At 34.0% G+C, this 17,063-nt stretch overlaps 1 protein-coding gene and 1 pseudogene across 1 annotated transcript; both read right to left on the minus strand.

The window, feature by feature from the left end:
• Window positions 1-1,141: 1,141 nt before the first annotated feature.
• On the minus strand, window positions 1,142-3,953 carry LOC143062187 (uncharacterized; annotated as a pseudogene).
• Window positions 3,954-5,023: 1,070 nt separating this feature from the next.
• LOC143062189 (uncharacterized) lies at window positions 5,024-6,886 on the minus strand. The gene is made up of 2 exons (XM_076233974.1): window positions 6,822-6,886; window positions 5,024-5,727 (listed from the first exon to the last, which is right to left on the minus strand). Exon 2 carries the CDS (start codon window positions 5,714-5,716, stop codon window positions 5,078-5,080), a length of 639 nt encoding a protein of 212 aa, XP_076090089.1. The 5' UTR covers window positions 5,717-5,727; window positions 6,822-6,886; the 3' UTR covers window positions 5,024-5,077.
• Between the last annotated feature and the right edge of the window lie 10,177 nt (window positions 6,887-17,063).

Below are 17,063 nucleotides of genomic sequence, written 5' to 3' on the forward strand. Positions count from 1 at the left end.
TGTCATATAACTTTGGCGTCTTTTTCAACCATATGCTGTTTTTAATTTTTTCTTGGTTAAATTTATCCTTCAGTATGTTTGTCAAGTCAGCAATTCTCTAATGTTTTGTATCTGGCATCTTCCATTAGAATAAATATAAATAGGCAGCTGAAGACATCAACTGGACAGACAACAAAATAGTTTTTATTTTCCTGAATATGGTGTTCCAAAACTTGCACTTGTACTGAAATCAATGAGACAGAAATTTAAAGAGGAATAAAATGTACTTCCAATAAACAAATAGGACAGTCGTTAAGACTGTCAATCCTATATGAATATTTTCTGGCAAAAACATCTGGATTTCTTTTTTAATATTTCATTCCTTTCATTATGATTGAAGCAACACCATATCTGCATGGCTTTATTTCTTTCTCTTGGTCAGTCGATGATTAAATCTCAATTTTTTTAAATTGTGTTACGAAGTAATTTTAATATCCGCTATAAATGACCGATAATAATTCCAAATGGCAATGAACAATAAAAACTCTTTATAAGAGCCGCCAAAGAAGAATCTGCCAAGTTTAGTTTAATTGGTTCTTGAAAAGAAGAAGTTTGAAATATGTGCACCCAGTTTCTGTTTCATTTTGTTTACGATAGTTTTCAGAAGCAGATCAAAATCAGAAATGTTAACAGAAGTTATACGTCAAACGAAAATGGCAAACATTGTCGGTGGGACCGAAAATTGAACGAAGGAAAATATGCGTTTGAGATTCGAACTACCACTGGAAAATAAGCGAACAGCACAGCGTCAAAAGGACATAACTTTTGTCATACAACAGTCCAACTGCAGACCTATCAAACTGGCTCAAAGATTTGTTAAAATGGTTCGTTAAAGTGCAGAGAGACTTGTTTTCGCTCTTTATATGTTCCACGCTCCAAAAGTGCTATATCACAGTTTAAAATGTGAATATAAATTTAAAAAAAAGTTGTAAAAAAAGACCAATGAGAAAGCAACCCAACCTTTCAAAACAAGTAAAAAGTTACTATCTAGATACTCACATTCATGTGCGTATTGACTATACATTTGTTCAGCTTAAAAAAAATATGGTTCTATATCTAAAAATGTTTTGCATTCAACTAGATACAAGAGATCGCCCTACTACGTTCTATTTAGTCATTTTATATTTATTTACACAAGAACTAATGCACATCTAAGTTAAGACGCAGGTCCAAGTGGAACTAACAAATATTGGCCCCATTCTTCAGCAGTATCCATATTAACACATGCGTGAACAGATCCTTGTTTCCCTAGAAACACAGACCGATCCTTCACTGGGTAGATCTGCTGGTGCCATATATCGGCATGGATCTGTACTCCGAATGATCCATCAAAATAAAATGCAACCAAATTTTCCGGCTTGATATCATCACCAGGTAGTGCCAATAAGGCAACAAATGGGTCTTTGTCACGAGGAAAAAATACTTGACCACTGTCCGGATGGTAGTTTACTTCCCTTACTAGTACATGTGTCCGATTATCGTAAGACATGTCTGCTGGCAGACGAACAGTGACGTAATGGTCGTTGTCTTCATTGTCAGTGGCTATGCAAATGTCATCTTTCCACTGATAAACAAATTCACCGCCCATTATTCCAGCCATAGTACCAGTTCCAGGGTAAAGCTGTCGCCATCCACTCACATGCCAGGGGGTAATTTCAACTTCTGTCTTTTCATAATCTGTCACAATTTTGCCATAACCTTTTAAAGTGTTTTCATCTGCAATCACCATTGAAACCTTATAGGGGTCACCGTATTTAGGATCATGTGCATCATCATAACTCGGACTTCCACTCATCCTCAATTTTCCTGAAGCAAAAGTAGTTAGATTTCTAGATAATAATGTTTTCTGTAGAATAATTTAAGTCTATTTTAAAAGAACATTGAGTTGATACATTTCACATTATTGACCGCAGTCTTCTCAACACGATAAAGATGCATTATAATTAGGTCCGTGATAAAGTCAAGAAATATAAAATCGGGGTCAAACTAGAAATTTGACACCAAACTTTATATTTCAGTCTTAGAATGGAGATGTGTACTAAGTTTCAAATTGATATGACAACAACTTCATGTACCTTTAGCCTGGGGTCCTGGCTAATCTTGTCAGTATCAAACTTGCGACGCGAAGTTAGAATGGGCTGGGATGCCAGGCTACATGTACCTTAAGGTGGTACCTAACACTACAGTGAGATAACTCAAAATCAGCTAAACGTTTTAATTACGTTGTATTGTTAAGGAAATATTAAGCTTCAAATTGATCAAATTGAGTGTTTGTCAAACTGCTATATATCCAACCAATATTTGGTTCAAGTTTTCTGAAATTTTTATATTTTTTTCAAATGGTCAAAGAAAATATTTTGTCAAAATTTTATAAAAATTAAACGAGCCAAATTGATTTAAGCCAAGGTGTTGGGTACCACCTTGACTTGGCTTAATTAGAAATTAAAACTTAGGCAGCAACCATTTGATTTTCTGGGGGGGGCTATGGTTTTTTTTTCTGTACAAACTTTTTTTTCCGCCTGTGGCGAAAAACAAACTTTTTTTTTCGCGACAAGTCGAAAACAATTTTTTTCTTTCAATTTTAGCATTACATATAGTGGCAGCTGAGGGTGAAACAAACAAATTTTTTTTCTCAGAATCAAAAACAAATTATTTTTTTCTCCAAACACTGGAAACAAACTTTTTTTTCCAAAAAAAACCATAGCCCCCCCCCCCCCCCCAGAAAATCAAATGGTTGCTGCCTTAAACCTGAAATTTACAACTTGAAAAGTTTACAATATGACAAACATGTACTGTACTAAATTTCAAGTTGATGTGATCACAATTTTCCTATTGTGCTTTGTCTATAACGAAACGATGGAAGTTTTTAACGACCTTGACTAGCTATACAGCCCTTGCACGGTCAGTTTTGTCTATTATATGCCTTTTGGTGTTTCTTTTATACATATGACGTGACGCTGTACTATAATATACATCCAGTTATTGCGTTATTGTAAAACATTTTTGTATTCTTGTCTTTCATTTTTGCTAATGTGCTTTTTCTTTCTGCCTTTTTATGTTTCTTTAGTTATGATACATATAGCTATATGAGGCGGCTCTGTACTTTTACATTCCGTCATTGTGTTATTAAGGCTCGGGTAAATTTGTGTATTCTTGTCTTTCATTTTTGCCAATATGCTTGGTCTATATGCCATTTTGTGCTTCTTTGTTACCTGTTTGTTTGTTTTTATAGTGATTAAGATTATAACACAATGTTCACTGCTGTACCCCTATTTTGACATTTTTACCTATTATGTCTGTTTGTTTTGTTCACACATCGTTTTAAACGTAATGGAATTAGATGCGACTGTCATACAATTGAGAGGTTTAGCTAGCTTTAAAACCAGGTTTTATTCACCATTTTTAACATAAGAAAATGCCTGTACAAAGTCAGGAATATGACAGTTGTTATCTATTCCATTGACCTGTTTGAGCTTTTAGGTTTGCCATTTGATTAGGGACTTTTCTTTTTGAATTTTCTTCAGAGTTCATTTTTGTGATTTTATTTTTTTCATCGTAAACTACCTCAACCAAAATGTCAATTTGGGACGGACTAATGTAATGGCGGACAGACTGACCCACTGACAATAAATTGACCAGAAAACAACGATTTATATACCATCCTGAATAAATCTAGCCTAGCATGAAAATTTCGAAATGGCCCTCCATAATAAGTGTATTGTTTATGAATACTATTGAAGTGTGTAATCGTTCATTGCTTTCTAAACACCAAACAATATTATTCAAATATACCTTTGTAGCCAAAATACTGATGTATAAAAATACCTCAATGGCAATATAATGTAATGACAAAGTTTGGATGCGTACCTTAAAACCATGTAGGTCAGTAGTTTTCTAATAGTATTTTGTATGGTAGGACAAACGTGTCACGTCAATTTACATTTAAAATTATCTTCACCATTACAATGACAATATTCATATGTATAAGGTGGTCTGTTTATCCTCTTTTTCAACATAAACATTACAGAAACATGTCTAAAGTGAGGGTAACCCGTATTGCACACGCTATTTTGACGTTTTTCCCCCCTACGTTTATATACGATCTAGACACATGTTTCCATAGATGTGTTTATTTTGTAGATGTATCCTTATCTTCTATATAATTCAAACATTTCATATTAAAACCTAGAAAAATAGGATCGACCGCCAAACGAACAAGAATCTGTAATAAGGAGAACCCAGAACTGCAGCCATGCTAAAACTTCTATGTCATTTGGTCGCTGGTAGAGAGTTGTCTCATTGGCAATCATACCACAACTGTCTTATTTTTTTTATATTAAATTCATATTCGTTAACTTCGAATAACTGGTGTCTTGTTTTATATCTCCATATAATTACATTTAGACATGTATGTTTCATTATAATACGCTATTTTGATTGGCTAACAGCAATATCGCGTAATACTGAAATTAACCTTCATCTCAAAATGAAATGTAACATTCATGATGTCACAGCTTCTACAATAAAGTGCAAAGATAAAAAAGAAAAAAACAACTTGATAGAAATCGTATTTTAAGATTCTAGAAAAAAATGTAATTCTGAGTATTGATCGAATGCTTCTTTTAGTAATTGTATACGGTTGTAACTTCAAAAGCGTTGACCGTGCGCCCATTTTTAGAATGTACAAAATGTTTTACTGTAAAGATAAAAAGTAAATTTGGGTTGTCGCTTTTCAGAACAAAAGGTGTTTTTTCATTTTCTCAAAATTTAGTTATTTAAACACTAATTTGCTCTTCATGTGTATATACTTTACTGCTATTTTTCGCGGAAACAATTGGCTTCGGCACAAATGTAACTTAGAGTTTAGTCACACTAGTGGACGATGTTGTCTAAATTTCATTTTAAAAAATCAGCTTCTTTTGAGTTATATATAGATCTAGTTGTTTCGGAAGAGCGGACAGATATTGGGAACACAATATTAATGTCAGTTTTGACTAGAATAATCTTTATTTGAAATCGTTGACAGAATAAAAGCACATTAAGATTGTAGTTTTAGTGGAACTGACAAATATTTCCCCCACTCATCAACAGAATCCATACAAACACATGCATGAACCGCTCCCTGTTTCCCTAGAAACACAGCTCGATCTTTAATAGGATAAACAGGCTGATGCCAGATGTTGGCATGGATCTGTACACCAAAAGATCCATCAAAATAAAATGCCTTAAAATCTTCTTGTTTAATATCGTCAGTCGGTAAGGCTAATAAGGCAATGAAAGGGTCTTTGTCTCTTGGAAAAAATATCTGACCGCCATCAGGGTGGTAATTAGCTTCCCTCACCAGCACGTGGGTTCGGTTTTCAAAAGAAACACCAGTTGGCAGACGACCAGTGACGTAATGACCGCCTACAGCATTATTTATTGCTTTACAAACGTCTCCCTCCCATTCATAAACAAAATCCCCGCTCACTATGCCACCCATAGCACCAGTTCCTGGATACAACTTTCGCCATCCACCTACAGGCCAGGGGGTAATTTCAACTTCCTCCTTTTCAAAATCTGTAACAATTTTCCCGTAACCTAATAAACTATTCTCGTCTGCCACCACCAATGAAACTTGATAGGGATCCCCGTATTTAGGATCAAGTGCCTCATCATAGCTTGCATATCCACTCATCTTGGGCCTCTCTAAAAGAAAAACAATTAAAGTCATCATTGCTAGGCGTGACTGACCTAAGTGGGCACTCCCAACATACTTCAGTGATTCCCTATATAATCAACCAAATTTTCCCCACCAAAGGGGGACCGGGTTTCCCACACCCCTTTTGGATCCGCCTATGGTCGTGGAAAACAGCTCTTGCGAGCAGCCCATACATTCTTGAGCGTTAGTTGTTAAATTTCTAATAAGTCAATGAGTTTTTGTTTCTGAATTTAGAATAAAACGTCAACGATTTACATAACTGATGTTTGTAGCTATGATTTAAAGCTAGTGGAACAGGCATGCACAGGTATGGGATACAGGCGCCACCGATGAGTCTAATGAAGACAACGCGCGTCTTATGTATCAAAGGGTAAGCCCGTCGTCTTTGGTGAGTTTTCATTGCGTTTTTCGCTGAAGTTCGTGTTGCTCAAGCGTTAGTTTCCTGTAAAGCGTTTTGTGGGTCGAAGTTTGTCTGTTCAATAATTTGCAATGTTATTGTCATGCGTGTCTAACTCTTCGACTTAGGTTTTTATAACATCTTTGTTTGGTTTATGCTTTAATTTTTATTTTCCGAAAGGTCGTGTTTTTCTCTACCTGTTATATAATGACATCTTTACACTAAATCCATAGGATATGTTGGATGCGTATTGGTTGATACTATTGTCTTTTAAACATGTTTTTTTGTTAGTCGTGTTTTGTTGGTTTTTTTTTTGCTATCGCGCAACATAAAATTTCTTTTTGGTAATACTATTTGGGTTATATTTTATTTAACCCTGTGTTGACGTACACACGCACAGTTACTCATTGCTGAATTATGCAACTTTTTGTTAATTGCAGATTATCCACGTAGGAGTAGGGATAAAAAGGTAAAGACATAGCTAAATACAGACATCCGCTATAATTCAAAACGGACTTCCATACATTTTTTTTAGAACCAGAAAACAAAATTATGTCCGACTCTAATTGCTTTTAGTGCAACCAGCTTCACATAGTAGAACTAAATATATATATATAATGGCACGGATAACAAAGCAAACCCGAAAAGGAATATAAAATAACAACAGACAAATTAAATACTAACCAAGACAGCTAGGTCGATAGGTTCAAAGGTAGAAATTGTCAGTTGGAAGTATGGGTGGGCTATCGTGTCACTTCAGCTTACAGTTAAATCCATGATTTGTTATTTATGATCATTTATAACAAAATTTAAAAGAAAAATCACGCCGATTTCAAAAGAATTGAAAAAATTCTGGATAGCAGCATAAAACTAAATAAACAACCCATTTAAAAGTTTAGCAATGTCGACATGTATGGTCATGTATTTTAATACAAGTTTAAAACAATTCCCTCAACTCCCGTTTCGATGTATTAAAACAAAACTCAACAAATAAGTAATGATAATCATATTTTGGCATAAATTAATATTGGATTAAATATATGTCATAAACAATTTTTCACCATGCAGTTACATGCATCCAAAATAGACATCGAATTCAGAAATCTGGCCTTATCTGAAATATAATAATAATAATAATAAATTCTTTATTTAACGAAGGTAAAATTGAGAATGGAAATGGGGAATGTGTCAAAGAGACAACAACCCGACCATAGAAAAAACAACAGCAGAAGGTCACCAACAGGTCTTCAATGTAGCGAGAAATTCCCGCACCCGGAGGCGTCCTTCAGCTGGCCCCTAAACAGGGGTCTCATTGGGGGGTTCCGATCCCGGATCCCGCTTACTGTTTTGTCAGATTCCTGTATCCTGCTTTCACTATGTACGTTAGCAATTCTCATTTTTTTGTCATTTCCCGGGTCCCGCTAGACCTCATTTCCCGTTTTCACGACACAATAATTTGACTTTCCCGTGTCACGCTTACCAAAAATCGGCAATCCCGCGTCACGGTTAGACGCCAATGAGACCCACTAAACAAATATATACTAGTTCAGTGACAATGAACGCCATACTAATTTCCAAATTGTACACAAGAAACTAAAATTAAAAAAATACAAGACTAACAAAGGCCAGAGGCTCCTGACTTGGGACAGGCGCAAAAATGCGGCGGGGTTAAACATGTTTATGAGATCTCAACCCTCCCCTATACCTCTAGCCAATGTAGAAAAGTAAATGCATAACAATACGCACATTTAAAATTCAATTCAAGAGAAGTCCGAGTCTAATGTCAGAAGATGTAACCAAAGAAAATAAACAAAATGACAATAATACATAAATAACAACAGACTCCTAGCAGTTAACTGACATGCCAGCTCCAGACTTCAATTAAACTGATTGAAAGATTATGATTTCATCATATGAATATCAGGCACAATCCTTCCCGTTAGGGGTTTAGTATCATACCATCATAACATATATGAGAAGAACATAACCCGTGTCATGCCTTGAATAAATGTGTTTAGTTCCGATGCAAAGACCCTACAAGTGAATCAATATTAACGCCAAAATAAGCAATCTTTAATGACCTGACAACAGTATCGTAACTATATCCCTTCTTGATAAGTCTATTTAAAGGTTTTGTTAGTTTCTGAGGTGAATACTGACATTTTTGTGCTTTATAAAGAAAATTTCCATAAAAAAATGGATGTGAAATACCTGAACGTATAAGAAGTCTGCATGTTGAGCTATATTTACGAATGATGTCCTTATACCGATGATAAAATTTAGTAAATGTTTTGACTAGTTTGTGATATCGAAAACCCTGGTGTAATAATTTTTCAGTAATACATAAATTTCTCTCGTTAAAATCTAAAACATTGTTACATACACGAGCGAATCGTACAAGTTGAGATATATAAACACCGTAAGACGGTGACAGGATAAATTTCTTTAGTATACATACTCAAGGGGTACAATCAAAATCACGTGATGGATATACACACACCGGAAGTAACAGTCGAGCACACCGTTTGAAAGGTAAGTAGTCGTATTTACTTGTTTATATCAATAAAATTTGATAAATAAGGTAGTGCACCGTATGTCGGATACTATCTAGTTTTGAAATACACAATTATCCTTGCTGGAAAGCGTGCAGTTAATGATAACACTTAGACACAGTTAAAAAATTTCACCAGATAACTGTGTCGAAGTGTTTGCAATAACTGCACGCTTTCTAGCAAAAACAATTGTGTATTTTAAAACTACATATTATCCGACATTCGGTGTGCCAACTTATTAATCAAAATTTAATTGATATAAACAAGAAAATGCAACTACTAACCTTTCAAGCGGCGAGTTCGACTGTAACTTCCGGTGTGTGTATATCCATCACGTGATTTTGATTGTACCCCTTGACACTGAAGTCGTCATTATTGAGAGCCAAAATGTCATCCAAATATCTAAAAGTATTATTAAATTTGTTAATGAGATGTTGTTTCGATGGGTCTTTGCTGATTTTTGTCATAAATTGTAACTCATAGCAATACAAAAAAAAAAAAAAACAGGTCCGCAATAAGTGGTGCACAGTTAGTCCCCATTGGTATTCCGATAACCTGACGATATACGGAATCTCCAAAGCGAACAAAAATGTAATCTAGTAAAAATTCAAGGGCAGATATAGTATCAAAGCCTGTCCAATTAACATAGTTTTTTTGTTTATTGCTACTAAAAAATGACCTAAAAGAGTTTGAACATATATATTCACATTCTGACTTTTTAAATGCCCATTTAATTAGGTGGGTGAATTTTTTCTTAATGAGAATGTGAGGCAATGTGGTATACAGGGTAGAAAAATCAAAACTTTGAACAGATTCAAAATCACCAATATAAGCATGCAATTTATCAAGTACTTCCAACGAGTTCTTGACACTCCAAAAGTAAATAATTCCACTATTTTCGAAGGCCTTATTTGAACAATATATTATCAGGTTTTTGATTGTACCAAGTGTACTGGTAAGAAGAATAGACAATTTAGTAGTGGAACAATGGCTTGAAGACGAAATAAATCTATATTTGTAAGGTGTTTTGTGTAGCTTCGGAAGCCAATACATAGTAGGGACTTTCATTGTATTCGGTTCTGCTTGTAAAGCGGTAGCTAAAAGTTTATGTTTGTTACAGATGTCGATTTCTGAAAATGGAGTCAGTTGGAATGTTGGTGAATTGGTAATTTCTTTTTTCAGACCCTCAATGTAAAATTTACGTCAAACAATAATAATATTATTAGGAGCTTTATCGGCCGGGACAAAAACAAATTCCTTGGCTAGTTCTTTTAGTTTATGTTTGATACGAGAAATAAGTTTATTGTGGTTATTGTTAATAATAAAATGTTCTTTAAAATGTTGCATACGTATATCAACTATGTTCATTACTGAATTAAAGAAAGAGTCCAAACATTTTTTGTCAGCTTTTTCCCGTTTATTCCATTTCAAACAGTAAGTACGGAGTGAGTCGTGGATGATATTACGACACTCATTCCAATTCATAACTGACGGGGGACGATATTTAGGTCCTTTACTGAGGAATGATTTTAACTCTCGGTCTTGAACGATGTTAAGATCTCCTGTTATAACATGGGAAATGTGTCCATAAATGTATGCGGAATTACTACAATTACATGAAGTAGGTGTATTTTCACTGATATTAGCATCTTTACACAATTGGTTATAATTAAACACAAATTTCCGGGTAGATTTCTTGTAAATATAACAAATAAGAGGGAGCTCAGTATTGTCAAAATATCCAGGAATTTGTTCTTTAACAGAATGGTCGTTAAATATACCGGCAATATTTACAAAATCAAAACCTTTATTGACATACTTTATTTTAATAAAATGTATTTTATGATCTTCAGGACGATCAATTTTTGGAAATAGTTTAGAATAACAATATGCCATAATAATTTGAACTATTTCATACTTTGGACTGTTATATGAAATTGTGTTGCAATCCTCCAAAAATTTATCTAACCTTTTAACCGGTAATGAACAGAGCTTTGTTAACAGATAATAAAATTGAAAATGGAAATGGGGAATGTGTCAAAGAGACAACAACCCGCCCAAATAAAAAACAACAGCAGAGGGTCACCAACAGGTCTTCAATGTAGCGAGAAATTCCCGCACCCGGAGGCGTCCTTCAGCTGGCCCCTAAACAAATATATACTAGTCCAGTGATAATGAACGCCATACTAATTTCCAAATTGTACACAAGAAACTAAAATTAAATTAATACAAGACTAACAAAGGCCAGAGGCTCCTGACTTGGGACAGGCGCAAAAATGCGGCGGGGTTAAACATGTTTGTGAGATCTCAACCCTCCCCCTATACCTCTAACCAATGTAGTAAAGTAAACGCATAACAATACGCACATTAAAATTCAGTTCAAGAGAAATCCGAGTCTGATGTCAGAAGATGTAACCAAAGAAAATAAACAAAATGACAATAATACATAAATAACAACAGACTACTAGCAGTTAACTGACATGCCAGCTCCAGACTTCAACTAAACTGACTGAAAGATTATGATTTCATCATATGAACATCAGACACAATCCTTCCCGTTAGGGGTTTAGTATCATACCATCATAACATATATGTGAAGAACATAACCCGTGTCATGCCAACAACTGTTTTTAGAATAAATGTGTTTAGTTCCGATGCAAAGACCTTATCAATGACTCAATATTAACGCCAAAATATGCAATCTTTAATGACTTGACAACAGTATCGTAATTATATCCCTTCTTAATAAGTCTATTCAAAGGTTTTGTAAGTTTCTGAGGTGAATACTGACACCTTTGTGCTTTATAAAGAATATTACCATAAAAAATTGGATGTGAAATACCTGAACGTATTAAAAGTCTGCATGTTGAGCTATATTTACGAATAATGTCTTTATACCGATGATAAAATTTAGTAAATGTTTTGACTAGTTTGTGATATCGAAAACCCTGGTGTAATAATTTTTCAGTAATATATAAATTTCTCTCGTTAAAATCTAAAACATTGTTACATACACGAGCGAATCGTACAAGTTGAGATATATAAACACCGTAAGATGGTGACAAGGGAACGTCACCATCTAAAAACGGATAATTAACGATAGGAAATGAAAAATCATCCCTTTTATCATAAATTTTAGTATTCAGCTTTCCATTAGTGATATAGATATCAAGATCGAGAAAAGGGCAGTGGTCATTGTTAGTATTAGCTTTATTTAAAGTAAGTTCAACAGGATAAATTTCATTAATATACATACTGAAGTCGTCATTATTGAGAGCCAAAATATCATCCAAATATCTGAAAGTATTATTAAATTTGTTTATCAGATGTTGTTTCGATGGGTCTTTGCTTATTTTTGTCATAAATTGTAACTCATAACAATACAAAAACAGGTCCGCAATAAGTGGTGCACAGTTAGTCCCCATTTGAATTCCGATTATCTGACGATATACGGAATCCCCAAAGCGAACAAAAATGTTATCTAGTAAAAATTCAAGGGCAGATATAGTATCAAAGCCTGTCCAATTAACATAGTTTTTTTGTTTATTGCTACTAAAAAATGACCTAAAAGAGTTTGAACATATATATTCACATTCTGATTTTTTGAATGCCCATTTAATTAGGTGGGTGAATTTTTTCTTAATGAGAATGTGAGGCAATGTGGTATACAGGGTAGAAAAATCAAAACTTTGAACAGTTTCAAAATCACCAATATAAGCATGCAATTTATCAAGTACTTCCAACGAGTTCTTGACACTCCAAAAGTAATTTATTCCACTATTTTCGAAGGCCTTATTTGAACAATTTATTATCAGGTTTTTAATTGTACCAAGTGTGCTGGTAAGAAGAATAGACAATTTAGTAGTTGAACAATGGCTTGAAGACGAAATAAATCTATATTTGTAAGGGGTTTTGTGTAGCTTCGGAAGGCAATACATAGTTTTGACTTTCATTGTATTTGGCTCTGCTTGTAAAGCGGTGCCTAAAAGTTTATGTTTGTTACAGATTTCGTTTTCTGAAAATGGAGTCAGTTGGAATGTTGGTGAATTGGTGATTTCCTTTTTCAGAACCTCAATGTAAAATTTACGTCAAACAATAATAATATTATTAGCAGCTTTATCTGCCGGGACAAAAACAAATTCCTTGGCTAGTTCTTTTAGTTTATGTTTGATACGAGAAATAGGTTTATTGTTGTAAGGGTTTATAGTAAAATGTTCTTTAAAATGTTGAATACGTATATCAACTATCTTCATTACTGAATTAAAAAAAGAGTCCAAAGATTTTTTGTCAGCTTTTTCCCGTTTTATCCATTTCATACAGTAAGTATGGAGTGAGTCGTGGATGATATTACGACACTCATTCCAATTAATAATTGACGGGGTACGATATTTAGGTCCTTTACTGAGGAATGATTTTAACTCTCGGTCTTGAACGATGTTAAGATCTCCTGTTATAACATGGGAAATGGGGCCATAAATATATTCGGAATTACTGCAATTACATGAAGTAGGTGTATTTTCACTGATATTAACATCTTTACACAATTGACTATAATTAAACACAAATTTCCGGGTAGATTTCTTGTAAATATAACAAATAAGAGGTAGCTCAGTATTGTCAAAATATCCAGGAATTTGTTCTTTAACAGAATGGTCGTTAAATATACCGGCAATATTTACAAAATCAAAGCCTTTATTGACATACTTAATTTTAATAAAATGTTTTTTATGATCTTCAGGGCGATCAATTTTGGGAAACAATTTAGAATAACAATATGCCATAATAATTTGAACAATTTCATACTTAGGACTGCTATATGAAATTGTGTTGCAATCCTCCAAAATTTTATTTAACTTATTAACCGGTAACGAACAGAGTTTTGTTAACAGATAATGTCTGCCGTTGTTTTTTGAAATAGAAATTAGGTCCGAAATATTGGTATGATTGGCCCGAAATCTTCTTTGATTGCGATTTGTTCTACGACCGTGAGAACGTTTTTTACGAACAGTTTTAGAAACTATATCCAAAATGTTAACGGAATTGGTTCTAGATATATTACCAATTCCCATGATATTATCATTTAGACCGAGAGGGTAAACTGTCTGTAATTTTTTAATCCAATTTAATTCAATTATTTTCCGTGATCGTACAAACTTTGAATGCGATTCACCAGTCTGCTTATTTACTACTTCTAAAGGTTGAACTGCTAAATATTTAAAAGGATGGTTGTGCTTCTTAAGGTGTTGGTAAATGATACTTTTGAATTTATTGGGTCTTTTAAAACGATACAGATGTTCTTGAGTTCGTTCAGATAAATATCTTCCAGTTTCACCTACGTACTGAATACCACATCCCGGTTTGTTTCATGTGAGTAAATAAATAATACTGTTTGTTTTTCAAGTTATAACAATTTCAAAATTTAAAGAAAATGTGCGACCACTAAACGTGGACCTTGCCGTATTTTTGGTGGAAATTTAAGACGGGGACATGTAAGTCATTTTTTGGCATGACACTTATAATAGCATTTAAACATAAAGACTAACATCTTGTGTTTCATAAGGTATAACTTGACACACGTACAAAAATAATCAGGTGGCATTGAATCACGCACAAAAAAGTATTCATTTAAATGAGATGTATACATTTTGCTCAAATTACTTATCTAAATATAAACTACGTTGATCACATGACACATGTATTACAGGAAGTGAAAAAGAAAGTTAAAACAGGTATGTTTCTTTTAGTTTATGTTTGAATTTTTTATTCTTATGGATCTACTGTAAATATTGGTGGAGGATATTCAGTGTAACATTTCATATATACCGTACTCCGGGTTCAGGAGGTGTGCCTTAATTGGCAGAAGATATATACAGATAGATAGAGATAGATATATATGGCTGTGTCTAAACCATTACACGATAACTCAGAAATGTTTTCTTGTCCAATTTGCTCTGAAACATTCAAGTCACCGAAAATACTACCATGCTTACATACATTTTGTGAACCATGCATACACGAGTTTATCATATCTGTTGGACGCAAAAAAGACAATAAAATATCAGAGTTTGCATGTCCAATATGTAGGACAGTAGTGATACCATTAAATCATGATGAGTCCATTGAAAAATGGACGAGTTCATTGCAGGATAATGCTACAATAGCAACAATGATTGCATTATCAACAGGAGACAAAACACAGGAGTGTCATGCTTGTAAACGTTCGAATGAAAAATCAAATGCCAAGTTTTGGTGCAAGATCTGCGAAGAAGCTTTATGTGAAAAGTGTAATCAAATGCACAGCCGAATGAAACTGTTATACACACATGCTGTGGTCAAAATTGAAGAGTATGGTCAAAGTACAAATGGTATAGATTTAAATGGTATATCCAAACACTGTCCCATTCATCCTTCAAAAGAACTTGAAATATTCTGCTGTAGTCATAAGGAACCGTGTTGTGTTTTGTGCCTAATAACGAAACATATAGAATGTAAAGAACTAAAATCAATCGCAGACGCTTTTGATGAGAACAATGATTATGAAGCGTTTCCAGAAAAACTAGGAAAAATGAAGGACGCGACAATCAAACTTCTGGGGGAAAAGAAACAACATAAGTCCGATTTTATTAGTAATACAGAGACCGTTGAAGAAGAAGCAGCAAAAATTGCTGAAATGATGAAGTGTAGTATAGATAATTTATTTGAAATGTTCAAGAAGCAATTACATGTATTTCGTGATGAACAGAACACAAATCATAATGTTCGTCTACGTTTATTGGAACAATTTGTTAAAAGTCTCGAACACTGGATGAGTGTAACGAAAATTGTGAAGGAATTAGGGTCCAACACTCAGTTGTTTGTTCATGTAGAGACTATTAGAAGCCGTATTAAATCGAGTATCGTAGAAATAAGTAAAACATTTCAGAATGAGAATCTTATCATTCTTCATCTAAAACAGAACAAAATAGTTGAACAGTTACAATCTGCAGAGATATTAGCCACATTCGATCAAACAAAACAACTCCTTGTGGATCAGACCGGTGATATTTTCAAATTGTGTAAAGAATTGGGAGTATTTACAATGTTTACCTGTTATACATTCGAAGAGCTCGGTCTGACGAAGGTAAACACATTTAATTACAAAGGCTCGAATATGATGTGTGGCGTATCCATTAATGATAAATACATAGTAGTTGGAGATAAATCGTCCGAGAGAAAATTGCATATTCTTGATAAAGATATTGGAGCAATTATGGATTCGAAGCTGTTACCTGGAGACGTGAAACGGTTGTGTTATGATTCCAAATTCAATCAGGTTTTTATTTCTTGCTATTCACATCAACTTTATGTTGCCACAATACACGAAAATACAATTCCAAAGTCACAGAAAATAGTGTTTAAGGAGGAATATGTTGGAGCAATATTTTCTCAAGAGGACTGTATTTTCTTGGTTGTGGACAGGGCAATTAAAAAGTTCGAGACAACATTTTACCCAAGCAACATAGATAAACTGACACCGTGTTTTTCAACAAACACTGAATGTGGATTAAATGGTATGAATATACATAATGGTGAAGTTATTTTCACAACACATGACAAAGAAATCAAACGTGCAACATTAGAAGGCAATTCAATATATTGCTATAAAAACAAAACGATTGTGACCCCGGAGTGTCTTGTTGTGTTACCATCTGGACTGGTCCTATTCACTGATAGTAACAACAAAGGTTCGTTACATGTTTTATCTGCCGATGGTACAAAACATAGGACACTGCTAGAAAAGTTTGAAAAGATAAAAAATCCAAATGATATCTGGCTGGATGTGGATACAGGAACTATATACATAGCTGGGGGAGAGTATATCGAAGTGTACTCTCTCTATTAGTTGAAGCTAAATTGTAGCATGACACATGGTGTCTTACATGTTTATAAACCCAAATAGTGTAAAAAAGGTTTCAGTTATAGTCAATGGACAACCTTGCAGTGGAATGCACTTGATTTCAAACTTGGTTAATTAGATTATTGTACTTATATTTTTATGATGTGGTTTCATGCAGGTATATTTTGTTTACATGTTCATATGTAACTATTAAATAATTTACATGTTAGCCTGAAATGACTAACAGAAGAGGTGACGTTTTCGTTAATTAAACAGGAACCCACCATTACAACAAAACCCGAAAAGACACGTAGACATCAACACATGGTCTTCAATGCGGTGCAAATGTTAATATAACTACATGTGCATGTGTCAATCCGTTACACAAGTCCAAGTGAATAACATAACTGAGTATTATAGATTTACAAGTAATAGCTTTTCTAAAAAGCTTGCCGTTTTATAGCTTATTAGGTTGAAAATCGATTTTTACATCACGAT

This window comes from Mytilus galloprovincialis, chromosome 2, assembly GCF_965363235.1.
Source record: "Mytilus galloprovincialis chromosome 2, xbMytGall1.hap1.1, whole genome shotgun sequence".
In the NCBI taxonomy this organism is placed as follows: domain Eukaryota; kingdom Metazoa; phylum Mollusca; class Bivalvia; order Mytilida; family Mytilidae; genus Mytilus; species Mytilus galloprovincialis.